General features: G+C 38.9%; 4 protein-coding genes and 1 long non-coding RNA gene across 16 annotated transcripts in view; 3 read left to right on the top strand and 2 right to left on the bottom strand.

Moving 5' to 3' along the window:
- Positions 1–7,838, bottom strand: part of LOC126869124 (cytosolic carboxypeptidase 1-like) — a 34,185-nt gene extending 26,347 nt beyond the window's left edge. Inside the window, exons 1-7 of one of the 9 annotated variants that reach the window (XM_050625267.1) lie at positions 7,665–7,838; positions 5,733–6,676; positions 3,604–3,749; positions 1,325–1,407; positions 597–708; positions 291–433; positions 77–221 (exon numbers count right to left, since the gene is read on the bottom strand). In XM_050625267.1, the coding sequence (XP_050481224.1) occupies positions 77–221; positions 291–433; positions 597–708; positions 1,325–1,407; positions 3,604–3,749; positions 5,733–5,836 (733 nt within the window). In that variant the 5' untranslated portion in view covers positions 5,837–6,676; positions 7,665–7,838. Of the gene's footprint in view, positions 1–76; positions 222–290; positions 434–527; positions 709–1,324; positions 1,408–3,603; positions 3,754–4,147; positions 4,234–5,732 lie in introns of those variants that run through there. The other 8 variants (XM_050625266.1, XM_050625265.1, XM_050625271.1 and 5 more) reach the window with 8 other exon arrangements.
- Positions 7,839–7,991: 153 nt separating this feature from the next.
- On the top strand, positions 7,992–11,379 carry LOC126869153 (uncharacterized). The gene is made up of 4 exons (XM_050625342.1): positions 7,992–10,045; positions 10,600–10,764; positions 10,853–10,981; positions 11,108–11,379. Exons 1-4 carry the CDS (start codon positions 10,040–10,042, stop codon positions 11,312–11,314), a joined length of 507 nt encoding a protein of 168 aa, XP_050481299.1. The 5' UTR covers positions 7,992–10,039; the 3' UTR covers positions 11,315–11,379.
- A 68-nt stretch (positions 11,380–11,447) lies between these two features.
- Positions 11,448–13,952, top strand: LOC126869525 (uncharacterized). The gene is made up of 2 exons (XM_050626175.1): positions 11,448–13,120; positions 13,509–13,952. The coding sequence occupies exons 1-2, from the start codon at positions 11,939–11,941 to the stop codon at positions 13,923–13,925; spliced, it is 1,599 nt and encodes a 532-aa protein (XP_050482132.1). The 5' UTR covers positions 11,448–11,938; the 3' UTR covers positions 13,926–13,952.
- A 13-nt stretch (positions 13,953–13,965) lies between these two features.
- LOC126869149 (uncharacterized) lies at positions 13,966–25,516 on the bottom strand. Of its 4 annotated transcripts, XM_050625334.1 has the most exons (4): positions 22,804–23,330; positions 20,015–20,192; positions 16,321–16,512; positions 13,970–15,209 (listed from the first exon to the last, which is right to left on the bottom strand). In XM_050625334.1, exon 4 carries the CDS (start codon positions 15,207–15,209, stop codon positions 14,523–14,525), a length of 687 nt encoding a protein of 228 aa, XP_050481291.1. In that variant the 5' UTR covers positions 16,321–16,512; positions 20,015–20,192; positions 22,804–23,330; the 3' UTR covers positions 13,970–14,522. The 4 variants fall into 4 exon arrangements, 3 of the variants coding, with proteins under 3 accessions (XP_050481289.1, XP_050481288.1, XP_050481291.1); XM_050625332.1 differs by lacking the exons at positions 16,321–16,512; positions 22,804–23,330 and adding an exon at positions 20,266–22,793 and having other exon boundaries at positions 13,966–15,209; XM_050625331.1 differs by lacking the exon at positions 16,321–16,512 and having other exon boundaries at positions 13,967–15,209; positions 22,804–23,336.
- On the top strand, positions 16,524–19,080 carry LOC126869161 (uncharacterized). The gene is made up of 3 exons (XR_007690831.1): positions 16,524–17,123; positions 17,361–17,533; positions 17,611–19,080. It is a non-coding gene; the product is annotated as an uncharacterized LOC126869161 (long non-coding RNA).
- Positions 25,517–26,201: the final 685 nt, after the last annotated feature.

Genomic DNA, 26,201 nt, shown 5'->3' with positions numbered 1-26,201 from the left:
TTCTGTGTAGAAAACATAGAGATATCTGTAAACTCTGAATTATAGAAATCTATTCATCCAGAGACAATTTACTCACAGTTTCTGGCCAGACATTTGACAGTCAATAACAACGGTAGTAGCGTTTTGCTGTTGTTGTAATGTTGCTTCAGCAGCGTGTGAAACAATTTTATCGTATTAAGCATCTTTATCTTTGACACGAACTTCTGGTCCCTTTGGGCTATCTGTAAGTTTTATTTACAAAATTGAAAGAAATTGAACGAAACTGTAAAGGGAACGACGATGTATATTACCTGGCCCAAAAGCCAAAGCACCTCCTGCGTGAGCACTTCGCTCGAAATAGTGTCCGCGTGTTGCAGGTTAACTAAAAGCTTAACTAGAACTTGCGTGATTCCTAAATTGATCAGCTGCATCACTGCCATTCGGCTGCTGGATCCTGCAAAGGACAGCCAATTATCGTTTCAATTAACCGTACCATCCTCGATAGCAATTATACGATCTAGGTTTCCAAACTTTCTACAAATCTCTACCACGTCTACTGGCAGATTTTCTTCGGAAACAATAACACCAACTCGTCGAAACTTAGAAATTGCAATTACTTGTGGCACTTCTGTTCTTGTTCCCTTTGGTCTTCCCCTTCGCGACACGGGGTGATATGCATTCGTGTAATATGCTGGCGATACTGCAGTTTATCACGTGATCCTTGCAGTTCTGTAACAAACGAACTTTATAATTCTTCTACGATTTATACTTAATGCATCTGAGCTCGTTGCAATAGCAAAAGGAAACGATCGAGAGATATTCGATACGCGCAGCAGGCCATGCGGATAATTATTGCTGCGATGCGTGCGTGCGATACTTAACAGAAAATGGAACGAACGGATTTCCAGTTTTGCATGCCGCAGGAAGCCCTGTCGACAAGACAGACAATGGGGACCGAGCTGGCTGATGCCACCTAACCACGCCATATCGTGCAAAATGTTAATCGTGACATGGTTATCCGCACGCTTAATTGGATCCACAAAGTGTCGATTAAATGTCGGGTTTCGCAAAAGCCAGGGCGTTCGGTCACGCCCCTTGAAAATCAGGAACGCGATTTCAAGTAAAAGTTCGCGCCCTCGTCTTTGATCTAAGTGGTGATGTAACAATGCGGGTTGACAAAGTTTGGCTCTATGAGATAGAAGCTTTGAGACAGCATTTAATCGATAGATCAGTAGATAGCGTGCGTCGTTTACGCCTCAAAAATTCATCGCACGTAAATTCTTTCGAAGCGAATTTTTGCGAAGGAAAATATGTTTGAACGCGAAGAGTTAAAAAAGCTACCCACCTCCAACGTTGTGATGAATATTTCCATCGCGCCGGAATTCTTGCGCCATAATTTCTCCAACGTGCGCTCACGCACCCGCCGATCTGGAACATACCGATTCTTTAAACGTTTTAATACAATAGCTGTAATTAGAATTTTACGAAATTTCCACGAGGGAAATCAGACCGTCCGTATTCTAGGATTATTAACGAATAGTCATTATATCGGTCGATTTCCTGTTAACGAAACAACAAAATACGCAAATCATAGATAAATCAATGTCCGCGACCATGAATAATCGAAGGAACAGATGCGATACCAAGCATACTGGACATTGACAAAATACATGGCTCCTATTTCAGACTTGACACGAGGCCAATCGCGACCAATGCCATGAACACTATCCATAAAAAAGCTGGATGTTACACACTAAGCTGTTGGCCTGAGAAAATATTCAGTCATTAGCGCAACATCTTCTCGATATAATCGATCGCTGTTAAATTTTTAATGTCTCGTCTAATTGAAAGCGCTGCCTGATCGGAGATTGTTCAATTGAAACGTTGACAAAGCACCGTTTACGTATTTAGGAATTGCGGGATACTTACGTTAAACACGTGCACGAGCGTTTAGAGAAAAAAGTCAGTTGAACGCGAGCCAGCTGAAAGAACCTAAGCAAACCAACTCGCAACCAGATTCTGCAAGTCCGTCTCTCCGTGTGATATATTTTCTCAAATAAAAAATTGCCGCAATTCTCTCTACGAAATTACGTATTGGAAGCAACCGCGAAACAACGATGCAGAACGTCGCAATAACAAACGAAACTTTTTCCAATGGAAAGTGTCTCGTTAGCCAAACGATGATTCGGTGCAACGACACTGTTTCCACGAGCTTCCGAACGTAAAGAAATATCGATCAACGAGACAACGAGTCCTTATCAAATTGGCACGACCGCGATTCTCTCGGAGACAGTCTAACATTGTACCGTACGGTTTGGATTACGTCCAAACGATCTATCAGCATTAAAGAAAACTCTTATGTAATGGAAAGCCGGCTTTTCGAAAATAACGAGTGACGGCCAGTGTATGACGTGTGACTCTGCTTGGCACACCTGTTCGCCAATCCGCGCAATCCTTATCGTCACATCGACCCATTGGTAATCGTTTAAAAAAGAAATGGCTGCACATAGACGATGTCGGTGGCGTGTGATGGAAATTCGCATAGGTGAAACTGGGTCTAAATTCATGTACTAATGAAACGCAGCGTTGATCGTTCGATAATATCGTGGCATGCATGGGAATATAATTGTGAACGCAGCCTGTTTATCTGGAATACATCGCGAAAATGCTTCATCATCGTTCCTCACGATATTGTTTTCTATTTTACTCTTCGTTATTTATGGCTTTCTGTCAATGTCTGATGTGTTTCAGCAGAGCGATTTACCTGCGATTATAAAAGAAAAGCTTCAGAAACAAGGATGTCAGGTGGGAAAAATTTCTGACATTTTTATCTAGCAACTTTCGCTCTTGTTTAATATCAACGTTTACAAGGTAGTTTAATGTAAATGATTTTTAGTGCGGATAACGAAGGTTCTGCCGTGTATTCGAAAGAGGCCTGAATTTAAATTCGACATCCGAGTTCTTTCGTCAAGAATATGGTAATGTTCTTTGTGCATTTTTCTACTCTTTTTGAGGCGATCTTTTGACACGGAGGTCGCTCGTTTTACATGGAAAGAGTTCGTGCGAACGGGAATTACCAGGCGGCCGTTTGTTAGCAACGTAAAAAGGAATTGAGGACGAAAATTCGTGAGACAGGAACGTGTCGAGTGTTCCCGCTGCTGACGAAAGGGCGGCCGTGCAAGCACCCCGACACGGTACGAATAATAAATTGTGCAAGTTTCTGGTGATTAGCCCGATGAAATAGAAGCCAACGTTCGCGGTAAAAATAGCAATTTAGCGGCACGAGGCTCCGTCTTAAAGTGTCCAATCCGTTTCGAGTCGTTTAAAACTTTGCTACCGCATTCGAAACTCATTGCTCGGTGATCGTAGCGCAATTCCGAAACGGATAACGAATAAAACGAGAAACTGGTCTACCGGAGAAACGTACTCGTTTCAAAAAAAAATGTTTCCCTAGAAAAAGAAAGAAAGCGCTGTCCTATTTATACGTCGTTTAAATCCGCACGAAATCTTATTGTCGGACTTGTTAACGATGCAAAAATGTAATTTACTGAATTGTGAAAGTCGCGTAATAAAATAAAGAGAAAATAAGAGACAATAGGTACGTGTATGTGTAAGCATGGTTACCTGAAGACGTGACACGAGCATGAATCTTAGCTGCGATGTGTCTGAACGTATCGGCCTCCTGCGGCTTGGACACGCAACTTCGCAGCTTCTCCAACAACGCTTCGTTTATAGCCTCGTCCGCGCTTTTGTTGCTCGGTGACATCACACTAAACCACAAACAGCCGACAATCAAAGCTCAATTATCGGTCAGAGTAAGAGAAGAGCTACGAGCGTGAAAGGATCGCAAGTCAAACAACACGCTTTATCTTGGCAAACCGATGTCGAACATGCAATCTCGTGCTACCAAAATGCTACGCATAACAAAGCGGGGATTGCACACAGTAGCAAGCAGAACGATGCAGATCGCACTGATCGTTTCATTTTGAAGGAAAAATATTTTAGAACCATTGGACGAATTTTTATTTTCTCGCGTGTCAATCGATCGGAGAAAGTTTCTCTGGGTCTGTCGTCTATTTTTATTCACACGAAATAAAATAAAACGTTGTGTCTGTTGTTCGTTTATCGACGAGAGAGAATAAAATTCGTTATTATCATACTTAACTAATAGAACGTAGCGGCTCGTCCTACTGACGCCTACAATGTCCTTCGTATATCTGCGATGTAGAAACAAAAGAATCACGGTTCTCTTTTCTATAAGAAAAAGAAAGAAAATGGGACAGGTACGCGAGAAACGTAGAGTCATTCACGGTATCATCAATCGACTGTCCATTGGCGTTGAGCCAATTTCTCGCGCGTAATGCGCATTAGTCTCCTTTCACGTACGCCACGCTGTTAGCCAATGTCACAGAAATGAAAATCGAACGTCGGAAAGCCTCGAATTCAAGGTTAATTAACACGGCCAAATAACAGGCGATGTTCGAAATAATTCGCGTGGATCGCGAAAAAAAAAAGAAGAAAAACGTGCGAATCGCCAAAGTCGCTCGGTATCATTGTGTATCGATAATTAATTGACGGCAATGACCAATTTTACTTCCTCTCGGAACTTCCGCGATACCTTCGATGACGCGAGCTCTATCTCGAGTGTTAATCGCGATAGCAAACGCTGCACGTTTCTCGGGTCAATTATCGACAGTTTTAAAAGTGTCAGCTACAGGATGGTAAATTCAAGTTGATCGATAAGGAAGATTCGAAGCTCTGGAATCGCGAGTGTTTGCATTAAAAGAAAGTGAAATGGTATCGTGGAACTAGCCAGTCTTCTATGATTCTATAAGCAACAGGATTTAAATAAAGCTACGATAAAAAATACAGACAACGAATGCATCGCAAGTTGTAATTCGATTAATAAATTGTTTGGAAAGACTCGTCGACCACCTGTATTTTTTATGACAAATATCCGTCCACGTTCGAGAAGACACATTGTACAGAGTAATTAGTTTTCTACGATATATACGGACCAATTATTGTCAACGATTTCATTGGACACTCGCGACAACATTATAATTCATTTGGCCGGAATCGTATCGCTATCCATGCCAATATTTTGCAATTAACCTTGCCAGACCAGCCAACCGACAATGAATCGCATCCTACCGGAACGTTTCGCTATTGTTTCTATCGAACAACCATTCCCTCCTCTTCGAATAAGACGATATTTCTCAAGGAAAATTGGAACTTGCTACTAAACGATTCTCCGATGTTGTAGTAGTAGAAATAATACGTATGTGTAACGTACGGTGAATGTAGGAAGTATTCGCATAAACAACAGTCCATGAAACTCTGATTTCTCAAGCAACTTTTATAAAATAACGAGCTTCTATATTTTTGGACATCGCTAGGACAGATATCGTACAACAAATTTCTGATAACACGTTTTTATTCCTATCCTTCGACTGTAATTTTCCATAAAGCTACAATTTGTTCGAAAACCATATTATTTAAAACTTTGTTATTAGACCGATAATTTATTTCTCTTGCACGCCGATTTTACCGACTTCTGACAAGACATATACACGTACGAACTCATCCTCTTATACAAATTGACCAAGGAGCCATAATTTCACGAAATACCGTTTAACATCTATCGGTACACGAATACTTCCTGCATCCATTGCACACGAACGAAAAGAAGCGTGTAGCGAAGTGTGCATCGAAGCGTCTGCAAATGTGCGTTCGGAACGGGAACCGGAAACCTGACGCAGAGCGACGAGCACACGCACGAAACGCGGGGACAGGCGTTTTTGTTAGTGTGATGGCGATTTTTACTCTTCGTCCTGGGCACCCTGCGCGTCTCCATCAGCCTCGTGGCTTCTCTCCATCGGCCGTTGGTTCTCCTTGTCACACTTCTCCGATGCACTTTTCATTTCTTCCTCTCGACGAAGCTCCCCGCTTTTTTACCTCCCTTTGATCGGAAGAAAAGGCAAGAAAAGAGTCGTCGAGACGCGACACAACGATCGACGAAATAAAGCAGCTGATTTATTTAATGGACGAACGTTCAAAACGATGTCGACCGTTGTATTATCAAAACACGACTTCACGAAGAAACTCAAACGAATTTTATTTTACTCGATGTTGTCAGTAAATAAATCTTCTGTTTCTTTATTTCCTTCTTGATACGAGTTAACGAATGGGCGAATGATTTTTTAAAAAATAGTAACACGCAGTCACATTTTATTCTCCAGACTCGAAGATGTCCGGTGGTTTGAACCAGGTATTGCAGAAAGGAACAAGGATTCCGGCCAATGTTTTCCGTGAAATTCGCGAAACGATCCACGCGCTTTGCCACTCCGAGGCGGTTTGACGTTTCGCGTTGCCAAAACTATGTTTAAAAGCATAGCACGCACGCACGAGGCGGCTCTATTTATAGTGACGACCGCTTTCCGAAAACCGCGCCCCTTTTCTCATATTTTCGATTTCACCCTCCTCGATCGCACCCCTCGATCAGTAAGCGATGCATCATCGAACCTCGTGTCCTGAAGCGTGGAACAAAACACGTTTCTACGCGGTCATCGCAGACAATTAAGCAAAGTTCCGGTAAATAATAACGTTTTATTGCTGATTCATTGCGACTCGATAGATTCACTTCACTTTTATACGCACGTTGCAATTCATAAAAATGCGAAGAATACAAAATTCGCTAAATTGTGTAATTCACTTTGTTGTGTAAATTGAAATGGAGAATATTTTCGGAATTTTTTCAAGGAGATCACAGCGAGCATTGTTTCGAAATCGGCGGATTTCAACGCGCACATAATATGTGGAAAGAGGGTTTGCGGATGACGCGACGATGAAAGATGGCAGGAACGAAATTTGCTTGCCAAAAGATGGATAATGTCTCCAAGCTTCCATCAGTGTTTTGCGAAGATCATCAGTTTATTAAGACGCGAGACAGTAAATTATGAGCAGCAGGTGACTTTGTACTTCGAGAAACGAAATATTTACGGCGCGAGTATATCGGAACGATACAAGAAAATTTTCAAACGCGATCGAAGATCCTTAAATAAATCGGTATAATACGCGTTAAAACGAAGTCACCGAAAATAATTATGAACAAGTTTCTCACAATTTCGTGGAGATATTTCCCGGCGGACACAGCGAAGATCTGGCGAATTTTCACTTCGGGCTAAAGTCTGTCGAAATCAAGTACATCTACCGTAAATTCTATCACTTAAAATCCAACGATGACAAAACAAATAAAAGACACGAAGAAGCACAAATACAGTTCGATGATTCGATAGACAATTCATTGACCTAACCTTTTACCCTCTCGAAACTAACCTTTACCTGTTAGAAACAAACCGTTAGAAACTTATTTTTCCCTTTTCACGATCTCGAATCTAATAAATCTACGACGACACAAAAAGATCGACGCGAAAATTCTCGACAAAATGCCACTGTTCGTCGTCGAGAGCAAAAATCCTTTGAAAAACAGCTGGTCAAGAGCAGCATCGTGCAACGACACCGTTGGGTTATTAATAGTATGTAATTCCAGCGAACTCACGCTCGACGAGAAAACCGGGAAAAACCAAGGAAACGAAGGAAACAAAAGCGGAAAACCAGAAGAGGAGGCAGAAGATTGGAGGAAGAGTCGGCGAGGGTAATCTTTGTCGACGAGCAACACGCACGGTTTAACACGCAGCAAGGTGGTCGTTGGTCGAGAACACGGCTCGGTGCTTTAACCTCGCACTACGAACACTATTCGAAGAACCACCGGCAACGAAGGGGTTGCCACCGATGATGGTGGTTGCCGAACGACCGTCACGGAAGCTGACGCGAAAGCAGGTGTATGCGGCACTTGTTGATAAACACGATAGCTCCCGCGGATTGATTAGTGCCCGTGCGAACTTCCACGAGCGCAGTCGACGCCTCACGAGCTTCTCTTCCTATCGATTTCCGAAAAGGCGCTTTCGTTCAAACTGGTCCATCAGCTGCTCTCTCGTGGTTCGCGCCGACATCTTTTTAATGCTCAAAATATTTCTATATATCCGTTCTTAGTAGTGTATTTTTATAGGATTTCGTTATCGGTTGAGTAATTTAGATGAAACGAAAATTTTCATAAAGTATTATTAAAGATGTCCGAGTTTTTATGTCGCTTTAGGTTCTTGTTACTTATTACTTGCGTTCGTATTTATATTTATTCTTCTTAACGATTGCATCGAGGCTAATTTTTATTGCTGAATTTTATCGATGAATTGCGGAAATTTATAGAAATTCATATTTCTATAAGCACCGCTGAAAATATAAGATTTAGGAAGAGACTTTCATGACAAATATTTCGACATTTTATATACTTCCTCAGATTATGCGCATTTTATATACTTTTGCGCCATTGAATTATTCATGAATGTATAAAAATCGACGGTTTGTCGCAGTATCGTTTGAGTAACATATCAATCTGTCAAATTTCATTTCTGTTTACTTGACGTTGGCGCGATCAAAGCATTCACAAAAATCGTTCTCAGCGATATATTAGCCATATCTTTATAATACGTGTTTTAATTACAAAGCGTGTCGTTTTTATTGCTACACGGAGTCGTCGCTTTAAGCTGCTCGAATAAATAAAATAAACGCTGTGTGACTGAAGGACGTCTATCGTGCGACAGATTGCATTTAACGATTTCGAATGAACGTAAATAATGTAACCTATCGAAGCATGACTTTTAGATGGACAATACGTACCTAGAAACGTCAGCGTAACATTTATCCTCGTCGTGTTTACTCCCTTGATTGTCAATGCTGCACTTCTCGCTTCTGAGCCTCACCATCGGAAGTTGTCTTTTGCATTTTCGGCTAACCACTCTCGAGAGCCATCCTTCGGGAGCCATACTAGGACCGAGTCACGGTGAAGTTAAGCACTTCCGATTTCGCAAGTTCCGTCGAACGACCATGATTAAGCGATGATGAATCCCAACTCACTCCACGATTTTCCTAACGAAATTGTCACGCGTAATTAGGAAACGAGGTTACTTGCAAACTTTAACGAAAATGTCAAAAATTCTTTACGGCACGAATACCATGAAGTGCATCTCGAATTTCACGTCGACGTATAATTATCGCTTTCTCGCTTTAAATAACGTACCACGTTACGTACATGCTTTCTCAGAGACTTTGATTTTCATTAATTATATTTTTAATTATACCGTGATCGGTCGAATTTATGTATCGCGAGTATCGAGTTCGCGCATAACCTTGGGAAGAAATTCGATGCGATGATCGAAATCGAAGAAAGGAAACGGTGACGGACACGGGAACATTAGAAATGTAAATTCGGGTGTCAAAGTCGCCAGGCCACACCCTTCATTCATATTCTAAACGGCAATTTGCCAACGTTAACCGGTTCATGTATGACTATCCTTCCACGATCTCGTCTTAGTCCTTCTAATCGAAACAGTAAATAAACCTCGAGTTATAATACATCCTGTGCTCGATGTATGCATGTACCATATAGAAACCTGCTACCAAACGTGATACGTTTCAATAAATTCGCTATTTCCGTTTGTAGCTTTCAGGCATGTTATTCATAAGTTGGTATCTTAACCTCGATAAAACGACGTTGTCATAACTCTACCTACCCTAATGACAAACTCGTGAAACACACGCGAGATCATTTCGTGGAAAATGAGATTTTCTCAAGTTTTGGTCAGATCTTGCATTGCCCTGAGTTATTTGGCGAGCTAACTAACAAAGATCGTTCATAGCGTCGTATTAATCGTCCGATCGTGGATCCTCAGGCAACGTCGAAAATATTTCGATCATTATGGAGCGCTTACGTCGTCGAAAAAAAGAATCACGAGCAAGTATCCCGTTGATCGTGACGAAGGACCGAGGAGAAACGACAGAAGAGCTATGCGTAGGAGCAAAGGAAAAAAACAATCACGGATGATATTCGACAGGGTGGGGGAGTTTGCTCTCCATGAAGAATATATAAATCGCGGGTAGGGCTGAAATTCCGGTTAGTACAGATAGTTTCGCAAACCTATCGCGAAGCTGTGATCACACTATGCAGGTGAGTCTATTTCTGATCGTTCGTTTAAATATCGTTTCTCCAACTTTCCAACTCGAGGCACGCCTACTTTACTTTTCCAAGTTTCCATTATGAACAGTTTCTTGTAATTTGTATTTCGGTAAACGGGTACGACGACAAATAGAATATTTCGTTCGATATGTTCTTATTCTTTCGTTCGTATCAAATAAATTTAAGACCAAAAGGGTTGGAAATGATAATAACACCAGTGGCAGAGGAGATCCACTGTTTTTATGAATAATTCTCAAGACGCGACTAACCGTTACATCTGCGGAAAAAAATCAGTTTCCGCGTTGCCTGTGAATCAGAATCATTGATATGCGGGCCACGCGATGCTGCGCATCGAGCCAAAGCTCGTATTATCAAAAGCGTCGGACGAGCTGCTTCTTTATTCGACACAGGATTCGTACGATCAATCTGCAGCTAACTACCGCATTGTTTCTCGTGTCACACGATTCGATATATCACTCTATAAATAGAAGAAACAATCGTTCTTTTTGAATTCGTCAGAAATTTTTCTACCATCGTTTTTCAAGGTCTACGCCACGTTGCTTGCCTTCGCTGTAATCCTGGTCGTATCGATAGAGTCGAGACCAATCGGACTAAACTTGTACGTGAACGATCATCAAAACCCTTCTGAAGTCATCAGCGTATATCCGCAACTTCTGCAATACCAGAACTCTCCGTTTTACTATCAAAATGTAACGTGTCTCTTAAAACTTTTGTAAAATTTCACCATTTTTTCTTTATTTCTATAGATTCTTTTTTATCGCTGCTTTGTTTCTATAGGTTCCCGTAGACGCGAATGGTATTCCAGCCGCTGTCGTCGCTTATGGAAAGCCTTCGGTCTCCCATTTGCCTGCTTATAACATTTTTTATAGCACCCCTGTACATGACTTCCGATTTCCACTGAATCCGGTAAAAAATAAAATTATTTGACTAAAATTATATGTCAATTTCTGTAGAAAATCAATTTTTTCAACAATAACAGCTTCGTGCGTGCGTCGGGTATTGAAAAAGTATGATCCATTTGATTTTTCATAGGTGTATCCGCTGTTAAAACCTATTCAACCGGGAGAACCGCCTAAACCAAGCCCACCATCGACGACCACTATGAAACCAGAGGTTGAAAGCACCGAGGATGGCATCGAAAAATTGGACACGAAGATTGAACCAGGAAAAGAAATGAAGAAATCGAACGAGAGCGGAGAAGACAACGACGATGACAGCATTACCATCGAGTCGATATAAACTGCCGTGTATTGCGTATCACGCTTCATGCTAATTAAATAAAATATTTACACCTTTACCCGTTACTTCCTTGTACTTACACGTTCATTTAGAAATTTGGTGATTCAAGTTTCTGAGCTACGTACAACGATCAAAAATTTGGTATCATTTTTCCAATTCTACTTACATCGAATCATCTGCTAACATTAATATGAAATTAACGCTACAAATATTAATAATAACATTCTTCGCTTTCATCAAACTTTGAGCCAACAAGCTACTAACGTAGCAGAATTCTTAGCTAGCTGCTCCTTAAATTCTTCGATTCTATGGAATAGTAATTTTGTGGTGATTTAATAGTAATTGAAATCTGCCGGCCGTGTTTAACAAAATACGTTCACGTTGAGAGCTGTAATTGTGTTACACGATAGGATAAAAGCTAATGAACGTTTTGCATCACTGGCGCCACGATCATAGGGTAGTCTCGTCGCAAGATAATCAATTAGTCTGCTTTCATCGGTTTGCGATAAATTTTATAAACATATTGTTATAATTAGATATTATTTTTGAGAAATTGAAACAATCGCGCGTCCAGCAACAGAAAGGTCTCTCACCCCACGAACGGTAGATAAACCGAGGTCAAAGATGCGAAACGCTCTTCGGATTCCTTCATTTGCCTCGTTGGTGCTAGGATCGTTCGCATCGATCGCGAATATGACTCCGAAAACTGTTTGGTTGGTCGGTGCTCTGACGTTGACGCTTTTTGTGATTATCGAGTCGTCTACGTTCAAAGAGACGAAAATTACGGAAGGAGACTATCAGGGTTTAAAAACGTACGACGTTAAGGGAAAAGAAAAGAAATTAAAGCTGTGGAGATTCATGCTTATTAGTAGAAAGGACGCTGGTGAAGACCTCGAAACGAAGATTAAACCGATTTTCAAGAAATACAAGATCACTCGGCTGCGAGTGGAGCCCTTTGGCAAGGAACAGTCCATCGAGAATGGGGAACATCTTTTAATCGGAGATAAAAGTGACGAAACGCACAAGGACAGAGTAAAAAGAAACGCGACTGCGTTGAATGAGTTCAAAGGCGCGAAGAAAGGCCATAAAAAGTTGAAGCTGGCTCACGTTCAGGCTGGTTACAAGAATTGGAAGAACAAAGAACGCTCGAGCGATTCGAACGACGATAAACCCGTGGACAAGACAAAGAAAATCAGTCGACGTTACGTGAATTATTTCCCGAATAATGAAACAAATAGATCGAAACGTTACGCGCTGACTAAGGATTCGAAGAATGATAAATCGGAATATTACGCGCAAAGGAAAGCGGTTATGGACAGATTTCACGCTCGTCAAAGAGAAATAGCGGACAGGTACGCGAAGAGAACGTCCACGACTCCGAAGTATACGTATAAATACGATTTGGAGAAGAAAAACAACGTATTTTTGCCTTCATCCGTGAACATCCCGATAAATAATATCAATAAAAGCGAACACGCAGTCGATAAGGCGAATAACAGTCTCCAGACCAGTACCTCCACTTCTTCTACGACACCGATTCGAGAACAAATCATAGAAACAACGACAACAGCCTATCGTATTAACCGATCAGATCAATTTCAAACTACGGAAAATTCGCTAGAACGGGATGCCGAAGAGGACTACGACGAAGACTCTGACTATCTGGAAGATAACAATGACTATCAGAAGTCTAGTGACTCGAAACCAGTAAGTTATGCAATGCATGTATTTATCAAAATTGTATATATTATGCTACAAAGATTTAACAGACTAAACTTAACGTGCTTAATATCCTATGCAAATAAACTATAAAAAAAAGGGAATAAAAAATGACGAGTAAATGTCTATCGTATGGTAGAGCTCGATTTATCTGAACTCACAATGGAGGAACAAACAATTGGTACGATAGGGATTCACACATTTTTTCTTACCAATTTTCCTTGCCTATTACTTTTCGTTCTCTATGAAACCGTGTTGAGGTTCACACAAGCGAATTCGGTGGCCAGAAACTTTAGTTAATCTGTCAACTAGATCGTTTCTTAATTACAAATTTCTATGATCACGGAATATAATCACGGAAATTTGGATTTGCTTTTACCGAATACGAAACGACACCTGAACAGGTGAGATTTTGCTAGATAATGAAATTATCATGTCCAAAAAATTGACAGTCTCACTTAAACATTGATTAACATTTTGTTCCGATAAATGGGATTCAGGTAAACGGAGTTTTACCGTATTTCTAGAAATTCCTAATCGTACAATTAAAAAATATGTTCAGGACGATGACAAAAGCGGCGCGAAATGGGGTAATTGTACTGGTAGTTTAGTATATCAGCATAACATAATCATCAGCGTACGCCAAGCGTTACAAGCTGTCGCGGATATAACTACGTCGGTGGATGGACATCTTTGCGTTACATGCATCAGAGTGGAATCATTGAATCGTAACAAGAGCGTCACGGTGAAACTGGAAGTGAATCGTAGAAAGGACGGCAGCATTATCAACGCGAAGCTCAAGTTCAGCGACTTCCATCTCGAGCAATTATCATATTCCGTGAGGATGTGGGCCGTCAACAAAATAGGAAACAGTTGCAGCTTCGTACCGTAATTTTATATTAAAACAAATGACCCTCGTACATCAAATTCATTGTTCCTTCTTAACCCTTTCGCTCCTGATATTGCATTAATATTCCATTAATTAAGCCTGTCAAAAGTCAAACTAATCAACCGCATTCTCTATTAATTTCTTCATTTTATTCCATTAATATTCGATTCTCAAGAACCAAATGGCTTCCTTTCGTAAGTTCATTCATTGCAAGAAGAGGGCACAGAGAATAATAAATTCCAAGATAAATTGAAAAAACAGAATTTATAACATCTGTACTTTGCAATTGATGAAGTTGTTCAGTTGTGACTTCCGAACGGTTCAATTGACCAAACGACGAATGTATTTGTTCTCAGTAAAACTACTCTGTTTTGGCGTATACGTTCTTTTTACAAAACCACCGAGAAAAAAATGTGTTTCTACGGTCAATAAATAATAAAGAAAGCTTTTCTCGCGAGTAAACAAAATTCGGTTGCAAAGGGTTCAACGTCATTCATCGTCCGTAAAATACATCGTTTCCTCCAAACACTATGAAATAATCAGTCTGACCATGACGGCGAATAAACGTAACTGGAAGAATCTTGTCGGATGGGTTCCACTTCAGGAACTTTTGGGCACAGCTGTCGGAAGGGGTGGCGGTGGTACATCTGGTATTTTCTCTTTCTGTTCTTTTGCAGCGAGCTTCTTCTCCTCGTGGTAAGCTGGAAGCAGATGTTCGGAGAACCCGTTCTTCGGTGTGGTTGCTGGAATAGGTTCTAAAGTGCCATAGGGTTGATAGTCGACGTAGTAGGTCCCTGGGACCAGGTGAGGATTGAATCCACTGTACGTGTAAAAATAGGGATCGTAGTATAACGATTGATAATTGGGATAGAAGCTTAGAGGTTCTTGTTCCCCGTTCTTGCTCTTAGGTTCTGACTTTAAACCTTTATTCTCTTCTGCACTTGGATTCGTTGCTTCTATTTTATCCTTCGCGTCGGTTGGTTTGGATTGTTCGACGGTAGCGGTGGGTTCGGCTTGCACGTCAGGCTGATTGTACGATTTTAGAGGATTTTGAGGAAGATGAACGACTTCTGGTCCAGCAAGATGAGGCGCTACTTGCGTGTAATAAACCGGTGGCACGTATCCAACCGCTGTTCGATGGATTATCGGTTGAATCACTGGATACGCTCTGGACGGGGACAAGTTTTGATTACTCGTAATCACGGCGTTATACACTTTAGGAACCCGAAGGAGTCCCGGATTTCCTGATGCCACTGTTATCAACGCGAAGACGACCAACAAATTCATCTGAAAATTATTAAATAGAATTAAAAGAATGGGAATTAACGTTTAGCGCGATACAACGTGTCAAAAGTGACGGTATAATCGAAAGAAATACCAAGTCCCGTAAGCTATCGTGTCACGGAGAGAATGATATAGTTCAAAGTCCCTGTTCGAGCACAACGTCGATAAATCTAGTGCAAGCACGCGTGTATACGTACAGTAAAACGACCCCAAAGTGACGTACGTGATAGTTGCAATTATCAACCGCGTTGCGTTGATGCAAGAACAAAGCTATGCGAGAATGTCAGAATGTTATGAGGTGTTGTATTAATTCCCTCGCGATATAATACCACGCTATTCGAATCTATCCTGTTTATATACACATACAGTCTAATAGTTTTACGAGTATAAAAGGATATAATATATAAAAAAAAAAAGATTGCAATTTATAGATCGTAGTTACGAAGAACTAGTTTTGTAAGTGAAAAGATACACGAACTTTTTGAAATTTATCCAAATTTCTAGAAAGCAAGACTGACGATTTAACCGCGTGTCAACCAGCTGTCCATTGTTTCTCGAGAAATAACAGACATCCATGGATAAGAATCTCGCGTGTGCTTGCTCGAACGATCGCATACAAAAGAGGCGAGCTACACGTGCACGGAATAAAATCTCGACTGTTTTCTTTGTAGGTGTGTGCTAACAGTCGAGTTGTCGCACCTAGCAAAATTCTTGCGTTCCGTGAAGTTCAGATAATCGAGAGAAAAATAGATTTCAACAAGGAAAGCGGTTGACTACGAGAAATTAAAATTAAATCATCCATTAATTTAGTAACTTTTACAATTGCGGTAATTGTATGAAAAATGTCTTTGTAAATTCTATCGGAATTATTGACAGAAGGAAAATGCATAGAACGTCGATGCCACATTGTAGACACGCGCTTCGCTACAATGATTCATCTCATTAACATACGCGAATTTCTGCGAATTTCTTCCTTCCCCGGCGCGTTCTTTCATTCTTCGTCATAAAACGTGACTTTGAAGAGTCATAAAGAGGAAGAATGGTGAAATTTTTGTCATATAAATTCGAGCGTAACCAAAGATCAGTTGTCGATAATAAAATGAACAACGCTTACCTTTTACTCGATCCGTCTCCCTCTTGGTATACCTTCCCTACAGAGCAGCAAGGATCGTCGAGAAGCTGACACTAAGTAGCAAGAGAACTGCATGGAACCGTAGTATATATGGCCCATGGGGTCTCACAATCAGGGTTCAAGTCCTACCTCCCCCACTACATACCACTTAGCGAAAGTACTCCGCGATCGGTACTGTAATGTTCAACATCAGGCCCGTCTACATCAACCAGCGAACTGCAGAAGGACAAGCATTTACCATGCACAGGACCGCGATGCATGGTGCACGATTGATGGACGAACTGTGAACGTGGACGTGCATCGAACACGAAGCGTTTAAAGATGTTCGAAACGGGGAATATATATGTTCGAGAGATAAAACATTTCAATATTTAAATATTTGAAAGTTTGAGAATTAGAAAATTTGTAAATTTGTATGTTTGAATATTTAAAAATTGGAATGTTTGAATATGTGAAAATTTAAATACTCGAATATTTGAAAGTTCGAGAATTTGAATATCTAAATGTTTCAAAGTTTTTGAATTTGAACATTTAAGTTTGGAAGCTTGAAAATTTGGAAGTTTGAAAGTTCGAATATTTGGAGATTTTGTAATTTTCGAATTCGAAGAATTGGAAGAATATTGCGCTTGAAACATTCTTCAGAGGTTTGGAAGCTTGAAAATTTGAAAGCTTGAAAATTTGGAAGCTTGAAAATTTGGAAGTTTGAAATTTCGAATATTTGGAGATTTTGTAATTTTCGAATTCGAAAAATTGTAACAATATTGCACTTGAAACATTCTTCAGAGGTTTGGAAGCTTAAAAATTTGGAAGCTTGAAAATTTGGAAGCTTGAAAATTTGGAAGCTTGAAAATTTGGAAGCTTGAAAATTTGGAAGCTTGAAAATTTGGAAGCTTGAAAATTTGAAAGTTTGAAAATTTGGAAGCTTGAAAATTTGGAAGTTTGAAATTTCGAATATTTGGAGATTTTGTAATTTTCGAATTTGAAGAATTGGAAAAATATTGCGCTTGAAACATTCTTCAGAGGTTTGGAAGCTTGAAAATTTGAAAGCTTGAAAATTTGGAAACTTGAAAATTTGGAAATTTGAAAGTTCGAATATTTGGAGATTTTGTAATTTTCAAATTCGAAAACTTGGAAGAATATTGCACTTGAAACATTCTTCAGAGGTTTGGAAGCTTGAAAATTTGGAAGTTTGAAAGTTCGAATATTTGGAGATTTTGCAATTTTCAAATTCGAAAAATTGGAAGAATATTCCACTCGAAATATTTTTCAGAGGTTTGGAAGCTTGAAAATTTGGAAGTTTGAAAGTTCGAATATTTGGAAATTTTGTAATTTTCGAGCTCGAAAAATTGGAAGAATATTGCACTTGAAACATTCTTCAGAAGTAAATAGATAAGAGTAATACTAGTATTAATATGTTCCATCCTGCGAGAAGTAAAATTTGTATTTTATAGAAAAATAAATTGTATTAACGAACGACGATGGTTACTGATGATGAAAATGCCAGCAATGAAATATTGACTTTGGACAAGGCAAACGATTTACAGTTTCTGATAAAGACAACCAGCGAAGAAGTAATTACTAGAGGGATAATGGCCCAAACACGTCTCATGTAAAGGGTACGGTCGATCTTTTCGTAACTGCTTGATTAATGACGTACGTGAGGGTACTTAATTCTAGCTATGAGTATTTTTTCTTCCACGTGGCTACGGCTCTAATGTTTCCTTTCAATAAATACTATCGATATTTAAAAATAATATTTCACATTTAGTAGGCCATTCGTTACGGTACAACCCGTACGTTGCGAACGAACTAAAATGTTTCAAGAAATAAGAAAAAAGAAATAAACATAAGGACCTCGATCGTTGTTAGACACATGGATTGCCCGATTTAATGAGATACACATATCGATTCGTGACAGTGACCGTACACGCTCGCGTATCACGAAATCAGCAACGAACTGACACGCGCTAATCATTCAATCTCCAATCGATCGCAAATGCCATTTATGACGAATAAAAAAATAATTCGTTCTCAAAGTTCATGAAAAAAGAAAGAAAGAAACCGAATGACTAACAAGATAAATGGTGAACGTTCAATGACACACATACACACTCCCGTTTACATAATACTCTCATTAATGAAAGGAAAATTAAAGGACATTCAGGGAAAAATATCAACGCTCGAGAAAATCTAGGTAAAGGCATTGGTTCGATTATCCTATCTATGTAACGTGTTCTCGTTTTTCAAAATGTATCGAAACCCTTAAGTTATTGAGAAAGTTCGTAGCGAAATTTATTATTTAATAAAATTCATGATAAAATGATCTTCTTCCAATTCTATTAGAATCTGTCACACGACACATTGGTTGTGAAAAACGCTATGAACTGTCCGAACAACCTTTCCTTTCGCGTTTACCTAAGAATTTTATGCCCTTTACCTTTTAATTACAGATATACAGCTACGAAATAAGCAGTGAATGTCTTAAGTTGAATAGAGAAAGACAAAGATGTGGTAAAAAGATAATAAAATTATTAGTTCAGCTTTCTCGAACGTTTCAAAATGATAATTTCAACTAAGAATGGTCAGCACGTGCCTCTGGAGCTGCTCGATTCTCACGTAGGCCAGATGTTTATGTATAAAAATGCTGGCTGTGCACACGAGACGAACGTATAAACCAGCTCAGTGACGTAAGAATCAACGACGCTACTGTTACCGGATTCGAAAACTGGTGGATCTCTCGAAATTTTCGTGTTGCTCGCACTTTGCGAAACGTCGTTCCCGTTATATCGGCTTTACATGTCGGGTATACTCGTTCTACACGCGACAGCTATGGCGAAATCTTGGCAACGGCAGCGAAAGAATCATGACAGGAGAAGAACTGAGCGGACAATCGTATCGTGTTTAAATGTTGATTCAAATAAACAGAAATAACGGTGTTTCGATAGACAGTGCTTTATAATTCATTCCTAATCAATCGTGCGTATACTTGACAATTCCAAGGTGCATCTTAATCGTCGTATAAAAAGGGAATGATAAATTATACGGTACGAATAATGGTCCTAATAATCTGTATACCTAAATAAAGAAGTAGATAGCTAATTAGAGCGCTTTAAATTAAGATACATAATAGAGTATTAACTTTACGACTACTTTTGATTTGATCGAACAATGGAACAACGGAAAATAGATACGTTTGTTGTCAACCGCGACCATTTATTCCATGGTCATTGTCCCAAGTATCATATCTTTGTGCAGATATCTATTAGGGGACTATAAATTCTTTTCTTTTTTCAATCTACAATCTCTCGTTGTATGCTCGAAATTACAATCATAAAGCTAACTCTGTACTTTCATAGAATTATCAAAGACTATCGCAACTCTTGCTATGCTTTGAATTTTCGAGCACAATAATGCATTTTTCAACAGTCTTCTGCAATTCAATCGTCGACTTACCGAACCGTTAAACCGTTAGGAAATTTTAACATTGAAACTCAGAGGGGTTTAAAGAGGTACGATCTCTAAGAATCGACGATTCAATTTGTCAAATAGACTCGATCGGAATGTAACACATTCTTCTGACCAACAATATCGGGAAGTTCGGTAGCAATACGATGAAGATCAGCACCAAGGGCGACAGCAGCAGCAGAATACTGGCGTACACCACCAACCACCATACCGTCGATATTCCAAGAACTGGTTCCAACATCGTGAGTCCGAATTGGCGATGTCAGGCACGCAGAAATTCTGAAGCATCTGTGGTTCGTTGAGGTAATTCCATTCCACGAAGACAATACGTATTTGGAATCATAACCGGTCGATATTCCTCCATGTATGATCGATTAATCGAAGAACTCCTAAAAAAAAGAAAATCGTTAGTCATGAATTCAATCGCAGGTTCTTATAACATTACGTAGCTTATATTCTCACATGTACTCCGATATTTTCTTTCCGATTGCGTAAGAATAAACAGCATATAAAACGTAAACGTTAGATAGTGTTCCTTCCGCGTTATGCATATGCTATGAAACAAACACTTTGAAATACACGGATTTAGGTTAATCATAATCGAAACCTGCAGCGAATTTCAAGGTTTTTGAAAACTTAATATAGAAAATAAAAGGTAGGAAATTTTCGAAAATCTTACTGCCACTATTATCACACATGATTATCGCGATTTTATTGATAAAATTTCAAAGGAATCTGAAAATTTCGTTAAAATAATACCGTAAAATTATGAAACTAACTGATATATAAATATATAATGCATAATTAATTAATAAATAACTAATAATTAATAATAATAATAATAATAATAATTAATAAATAACTAATTCGAGTTTTATAATTGTAACGTGAAAGACGGTCTATATACTATATACTATACGTTCTAACGATTAGGATGATATTCTAATTTTTCTTCCTAGCATACTATCGTTTAAGCGCCTATTTCAAGGATACACTTCTTTATCCGTTGCATCATGACGACGACGACGAGTTTTACCGAAGAGGCGAGCCAGTCTTCCGTACGATATACGGAACAATGGACGCTAGATTGCGCAGTAAACCGTTGACAATAAAATGTTACGAACCAATCGTATCGGTTATTTTTCTGCGCGGTTATCGAACCGCGGTGTTTGAGAAATGGAAGAATGGTGTTCGTAGTTGCATTTAAGCCTTTCCGCGCGATCGAGCTAGTTTATAGATGGTCGTCGATTACGCAACCGAAGTTCGTAACTGTTGTGTAATTCTTTCATTGTGATACCTCGAATTTCATGCATAGTGTTAATGAAACATAGAAAGCGAAGACTTTAGAGCGGAACATTACTTACGATATATCCAATTATTTTCGTTGAAGATGGAAAGTTTATTTATTAAAAAATTTTCTGAATAGTCATCGACTCTGGAGACTCTGGAAAAGCCATCTCGAGCTTTAAACATTTTTATAAATTTATTGTAATAAATATCTATTAAATTTCTTTTATGTCAGATACTCTTCGAAATAATATCATTTTCTTTCTAAATTGGATAATTTTTCCATTACAGCCTATTATTATTCGTTTCTTGTTTCACCCATGCAAATAGAAGAAATCGAAAATTGATTTAATAACAATATATAATAAAATTACTAAATCGCATTGTTTCAAATATCGAGAAGTATATTCCACTCGAAAATCATCATTCATAGTCTATGGAACATGCGCGCGTCGACACGCTCGTCCTTGTATGGCTAAGTACACGCGCGTTTTGATAGAGAGACCGGTTGGGCAAGCCACGGCGATCGAGTCAGACGGTGTAAAAAAGCTTCGAAAAGAGACAGGAGACGAGAGCACGAACGAACGATAAAAATCTATGCCGGTATCCAAAGGTAACGCATACACGACGTGCAAGCGGGTTCGCTATCTTGGGGCGCTTGTGCGCGCGACCGTACCGCGGAAAGTGAAATTTTCGCTATTGCGTAATACTAACATAATACTATTATCCGGTGTAGATCGTGAGGTACGTGGTTACGGACTGTACCGCCATTAACGAAGATACGATTAACCTCGTTGAGATATTCTAATTTAATACCGAAACAACTCTGACTTCGTTTTCTGTTTATCAGAAATATTTCTACGATATTTTTATGATTTTCTGTGTCTCGAATAATTATGAAATGATTTATCGAATCGGTATATAAATTATGCGACGTACTGTTAGATAATTTATGTAATTAATTTCAATTTAAGTAGTTAACTTATTATGTACATAATTGATTAGTCAAAAACTTATCGAACGAAATAGGTTTCAAATCAAAGATCGAAAACCAATCTATGTTCAAGGTCTTTCACAATTTGCGCAACATAATGTTGCAATCGATACTTATTCGCTAGGTCGGTAAGGTACAATTTGAATGTTTACATGCTATTTTAACGTGTTCAAATTCTGCACTATTAGGAAACAAGAGATTCGATCGTTTGTTAATTCGGGTTGGTTATTGGTTTATATTGATTACAGCAACAGTATGGATACGGTGCACGAACGACTTTCAGATTTTCGATCTCTTCTCCGATATCGTGGTGTCCTTGCCTCGTAAAAAGTCCACGGAGCACATGTATATCGAACGAAATGCATTTACCTCGTGCGTTGAACGTTCCTCGAGGGACCTCGTAAACAAATAAAAATGGCCCCCATCGAATTTTTCTCTCTGAATAACCTTTATAAAACGTTTCCACAGTCTGACTATCGTATATCAAAAAAGAATTTAAACTCCGCGCCAAATTCCAACAAGAATTCAGCACAGAGCACAACTTTAATCCTTCGGAATATTTGATCTTTCACTGTCAAATGCTAACAATCGCAAACTGTTAAACGATCGTAAATACGTGTGTAAATACGTCCTAAATATACAAGAATTCCAAAGAGCAAGATGTCTACCACGCTAAAAAGAACATCAACAAAGATTCATGCACATCGATCGTTCCTTACCATTCCTCGATCCAGTACGATCCGCGTCACAGAAAATCGCCACCGACCGCCACACGAGGATCCAATCAACGATATTCCAACGGTCCACAACGTGTCACCACGAATCTCGATCGCGATCTCCACGAATGCGCGACAGAATTGATGCGAAGAATCGTTTCTCGTATGCGTTCAGTCGCTTTCCGCGGACTGAGAGCACGCTAGGCTCCCATGCTTCGATGTCCCGGGTACTTTCCCTTTCTTTCGGCGCTTTGAAACCGACGTACACGAGTATAGTTGAGTCACCTGGTAACGCTTCGTCTGCATGAGATAGACGCGGTTTGCCGAGGCCCCTCCGCCTTCGAACGTTCACGCGCCGATCGTCCACCATTCTCGATGGCATTGACAACTTCCAACCGTCGACCTCGTCTTTTTTGTCTCACGGACACTACACCAGAGAGAGATTTACTCGAGCAGAATGGAAATATTGCGTCGGGTCAGTGGAGGGATTGAACAACCTTCAAATTTCGTTCCTTTCTATCGTTTGTATATGTTCTCGCAAAGGGACTTGCTTATTTTTAATTCTAATCTTTGATCTTTTATCAATATCTTTGAAAGTTAGTTCTATTCAATTATTAAATATTAATTTATTTTTCAGCGATGAAGAAGAGTAAAAAGACGAAAGAAATATTCAAGTCAAACTTTGTTATTTACTTGATTTCTACTATATTTTCAAGTTTCCTTTCTTCTTCTCATTAGTCAAATCGTTTAGATCGAAGAATCGTAACTAACCACAATCAGGCTTTACAGTAGATTGCACGAAAAGTAATGCACATAGAATGTGATATTCGAAATTTTGTTAGTATTACATTTTATTCGATAAGTGAACATGTATACTTTAACTGCGTATTATTCGCCGAATAAAGTTCAATGATCTTACACAAAGGAGGTCTTTCAGAGATTATTTTCTTAAGATCTGTTTAGCTCGCCGTAAGCTCTCGCGATACACTAGCGCCGTATAGTAAGATTGAATCGAAGCTTTAATCCGCGGTTTTGCTTATCCTTTGAGTAGACGCTATTTTATCGAAGTACTATCGATTTGTCATGCTATTGTAGACATTTGTAAAGAAACGGTAGGATGGGAGAGGTAATGTATGTGTTTAGGACCCGTATATGTCGTAAAATCATGAAATGTTCTTAAATTAATTTCTGATTATTGGAACTAATAATTCTTTATAGTATTCGATATTATATACCTAACCTCTTCTATACTCTATTGCACTCCATGTCAACATATCAACCATATTGCTCAAATATTACGTAAATTGAGCGATATGATGATAGTTTACTCGAACAGAATCTACGATTTTAAAATGATTAATCTGAATAGTTTAGTTCGAGACTGTTCCTTGTAAGAACGATTGTTGGTCCTGAAAAGGACCGATTTGTAAGTTTTTAGTAGTGGGGAAAAAGCAGCTTATGCCTTTTTCTCAGTTTTCTTAGGTAACAGTACCGCTTGGATATTTGGCAAAACACCACCTTGGGCGATAGTGACTCCAGACAAGAGTTTGTTCAATTCTTCGTCATTCCTGATGGCAAGTTGTAAGTGTCTTGGAATAATCCTTGTCTTCTTGTTGTCTCTGGCTGCGTTACCAGCCAATTCCAAAACTTCAGCAGCCAAATATTCCATGACGGCCGCCAAGTAAACAGGTGCACCAGCACCAACACGTTCTGCGTAATTTCCTTTGCGAAGCAATCTATGAATACGACCAACGGGGAACTGCAAGCCTGCTCTATTCGAACGAGACTTCGCCTTTCCCTTGATTTTGCCACCTTTTCCACGTCCAGACATCTTTTCTCTCAAAGATTGTTTACACGATAAAACGAAAACAGCGAAGAGTTCTCTTCCACACTTGGGTAGAAAATGATGTCGAGCGTCGGAACAGCAGCGCCTTTATACCAGTCAAACGTGGCCAGCAGCGCACCAATCACGAGCCACGCTGCGCTTCTCGTTCTCTGATTGGTGCGCTGCTGGTACTCAACCTATGCGTTTACTTGTCCTAAATCATATTATCATTGTTAACAAAAATATAACAATTATAAATTGAATAAAAAGTATTGGTTAAAACGTGATTTTGCTTGTTTGTAAACCATGCTTTGATTGTTAATATAAATATAACAATTGTAAATTTAATAAAAAATATTGATTAAAACATGATGTTGCTCGTCGTAAATCATGTTTGGATTGTTAATAGAAATATAACAATTGTAAACCTAATAAAAAGCATTATTTGAAACGTAATATTTTAAATAAGAAAAAGTAACAATACATATCACATAATACAGTTTAATAGTAAGAAAAGAATGAAGACGGCTTGTTTAAGCAAACTCCAAGAACTTCAAATTTCCATTAATGTACATTCATGTAACCAAGCGTCGTTTCATTTGACTGATTAGAATATCTTGTCGAGAATTGGAGAATTCTTTGAGTGGCATTATCGTGAGATCCAAAAAGGTCAATCGAGTCTAGGAATGTACAAGGTTTTCAAGTCTTCATCGTTTTCGGTATTTGAGCAGATGTAAAAACGCAACTGATCTTAACACGCGAGTAAATATCACTAAAATACATTTTATATTACTAAGGACAATGTTTTTCTAATTTCTATGAACATAAGATCATTCTAGGTAATGAGCACGTAATAAGTATGATATAATTCGTGACGTAATAATCTCTGGAATAAGCGGGCACGAATGATTTTGTATTGAATACTATGTAAATCTTTTACTTACTTACAAAAGAAAAACGTACGAAATGCAAAAGAAAATGTTAGATGAAAAAGAAGATGATAAAGAAAATCGTTTGCATGTGTATGAGAACAGCCATGTCACTGCGCCACGCCAGAAAAATTACTGAAAATTCTCAACGCCAGAATTGATTGTAATTTCAACAAATAAATAAAAAAAAAAATATGTATGAGAAGTGCAACACTTACACAAAATATATGCTACATAACTACGTTGAATAATTTTGCGAATATTTTCGAAAGAATTCTATTGTTCTCCAGAAAAATTGTTATTGTAGAATAACTATCATGAATGCTAGAAATAAGTTTACATGTTTTGGTTTGCAGTTTTTTAAATGGATATTTGTAAAAGAATTACTTCCTCATTGAATCATTAATGACAGTGTTTCAAATTGAAAAATGGGACTGAATATTCTTCTCAAATTTTTGATTAACTTAACGGGATTAACTTAACATTACTGAAAATTCTCAACGCGAGAATTGATTGTAATTTCAACAAATAAATAAACCCCAATACACTAGTCCAGACTTTTACTATAGCCGCCCTTAAGTAATAAAAATAAGAAATAGTCTTAATGTCCCAATCTGACTTTATGACGATGGGTTTGGGCTCGAAGT

Source organism: Bombus huntii, chromosome 9 (assembly GCF_024542735.1).
Source record: "Bombus huntii isolate Logan2020A chromosome 9, iyBomHunt1.1, whole genome shotgun sequence".
Taxonomy (NCBI): domain Eukaryota; kingdom Metazoa; phylum Arthropoda; class Insecta; order Hymenoptera; family Apidae; genus Bombus; species Bombus huntii.
This window is presented reverse-complemented; position numbering and strand designations above follow the sequence as displayed.

Excerpts from the sequence above, each read along its gene's own strand:
- LOC126869153 (XM_050625342.1), top strand. Across the intron at positions 10,765-10,852 it reads CTCCGTTTTACTATCAAAAT|GTTCCCGTAGACGCGAATGG; the intron begins GTAACGTGTCTC and ends TTGTTTCTATAG. Across the intron at positions 10,982-11,107 it reads TCCGATTTCCACTGAATCCG|GTGTATCCGCTGTTAAAACC; the intron begins GTAAAAAATAAA and ends GATTTTTCATAG.
- LOC126869525 (XM_050626175.1), top strand. The coding sequence starts at position 11,939 with ATGCGAAACGCTCTTCGGATTCCTTCATTTGCCTCGTTGGTGCTAGGA. Across the intron at positions 13,121-13,508 it reads TAATATCCTATGCAAATAAA|TTTTGTTCCGATAAATGGGA; the intron begins CTATAAAAAAAA and ends CATTGATTAACA.
- LOC126869149 (XM_050625331.1), bottom strand. The coding sequence starts at position 20,044 with ATGTTGGAACCAGTTCTTGGAATATCGACG. Across the intron at positions 15,210-20,014 it reads CAGTTCTTGGAATATCGACG|ATGAATTTGTTGGTCGTCTT; the intron begins GTATGGTGGTTG and ends AATAATTTTCAG.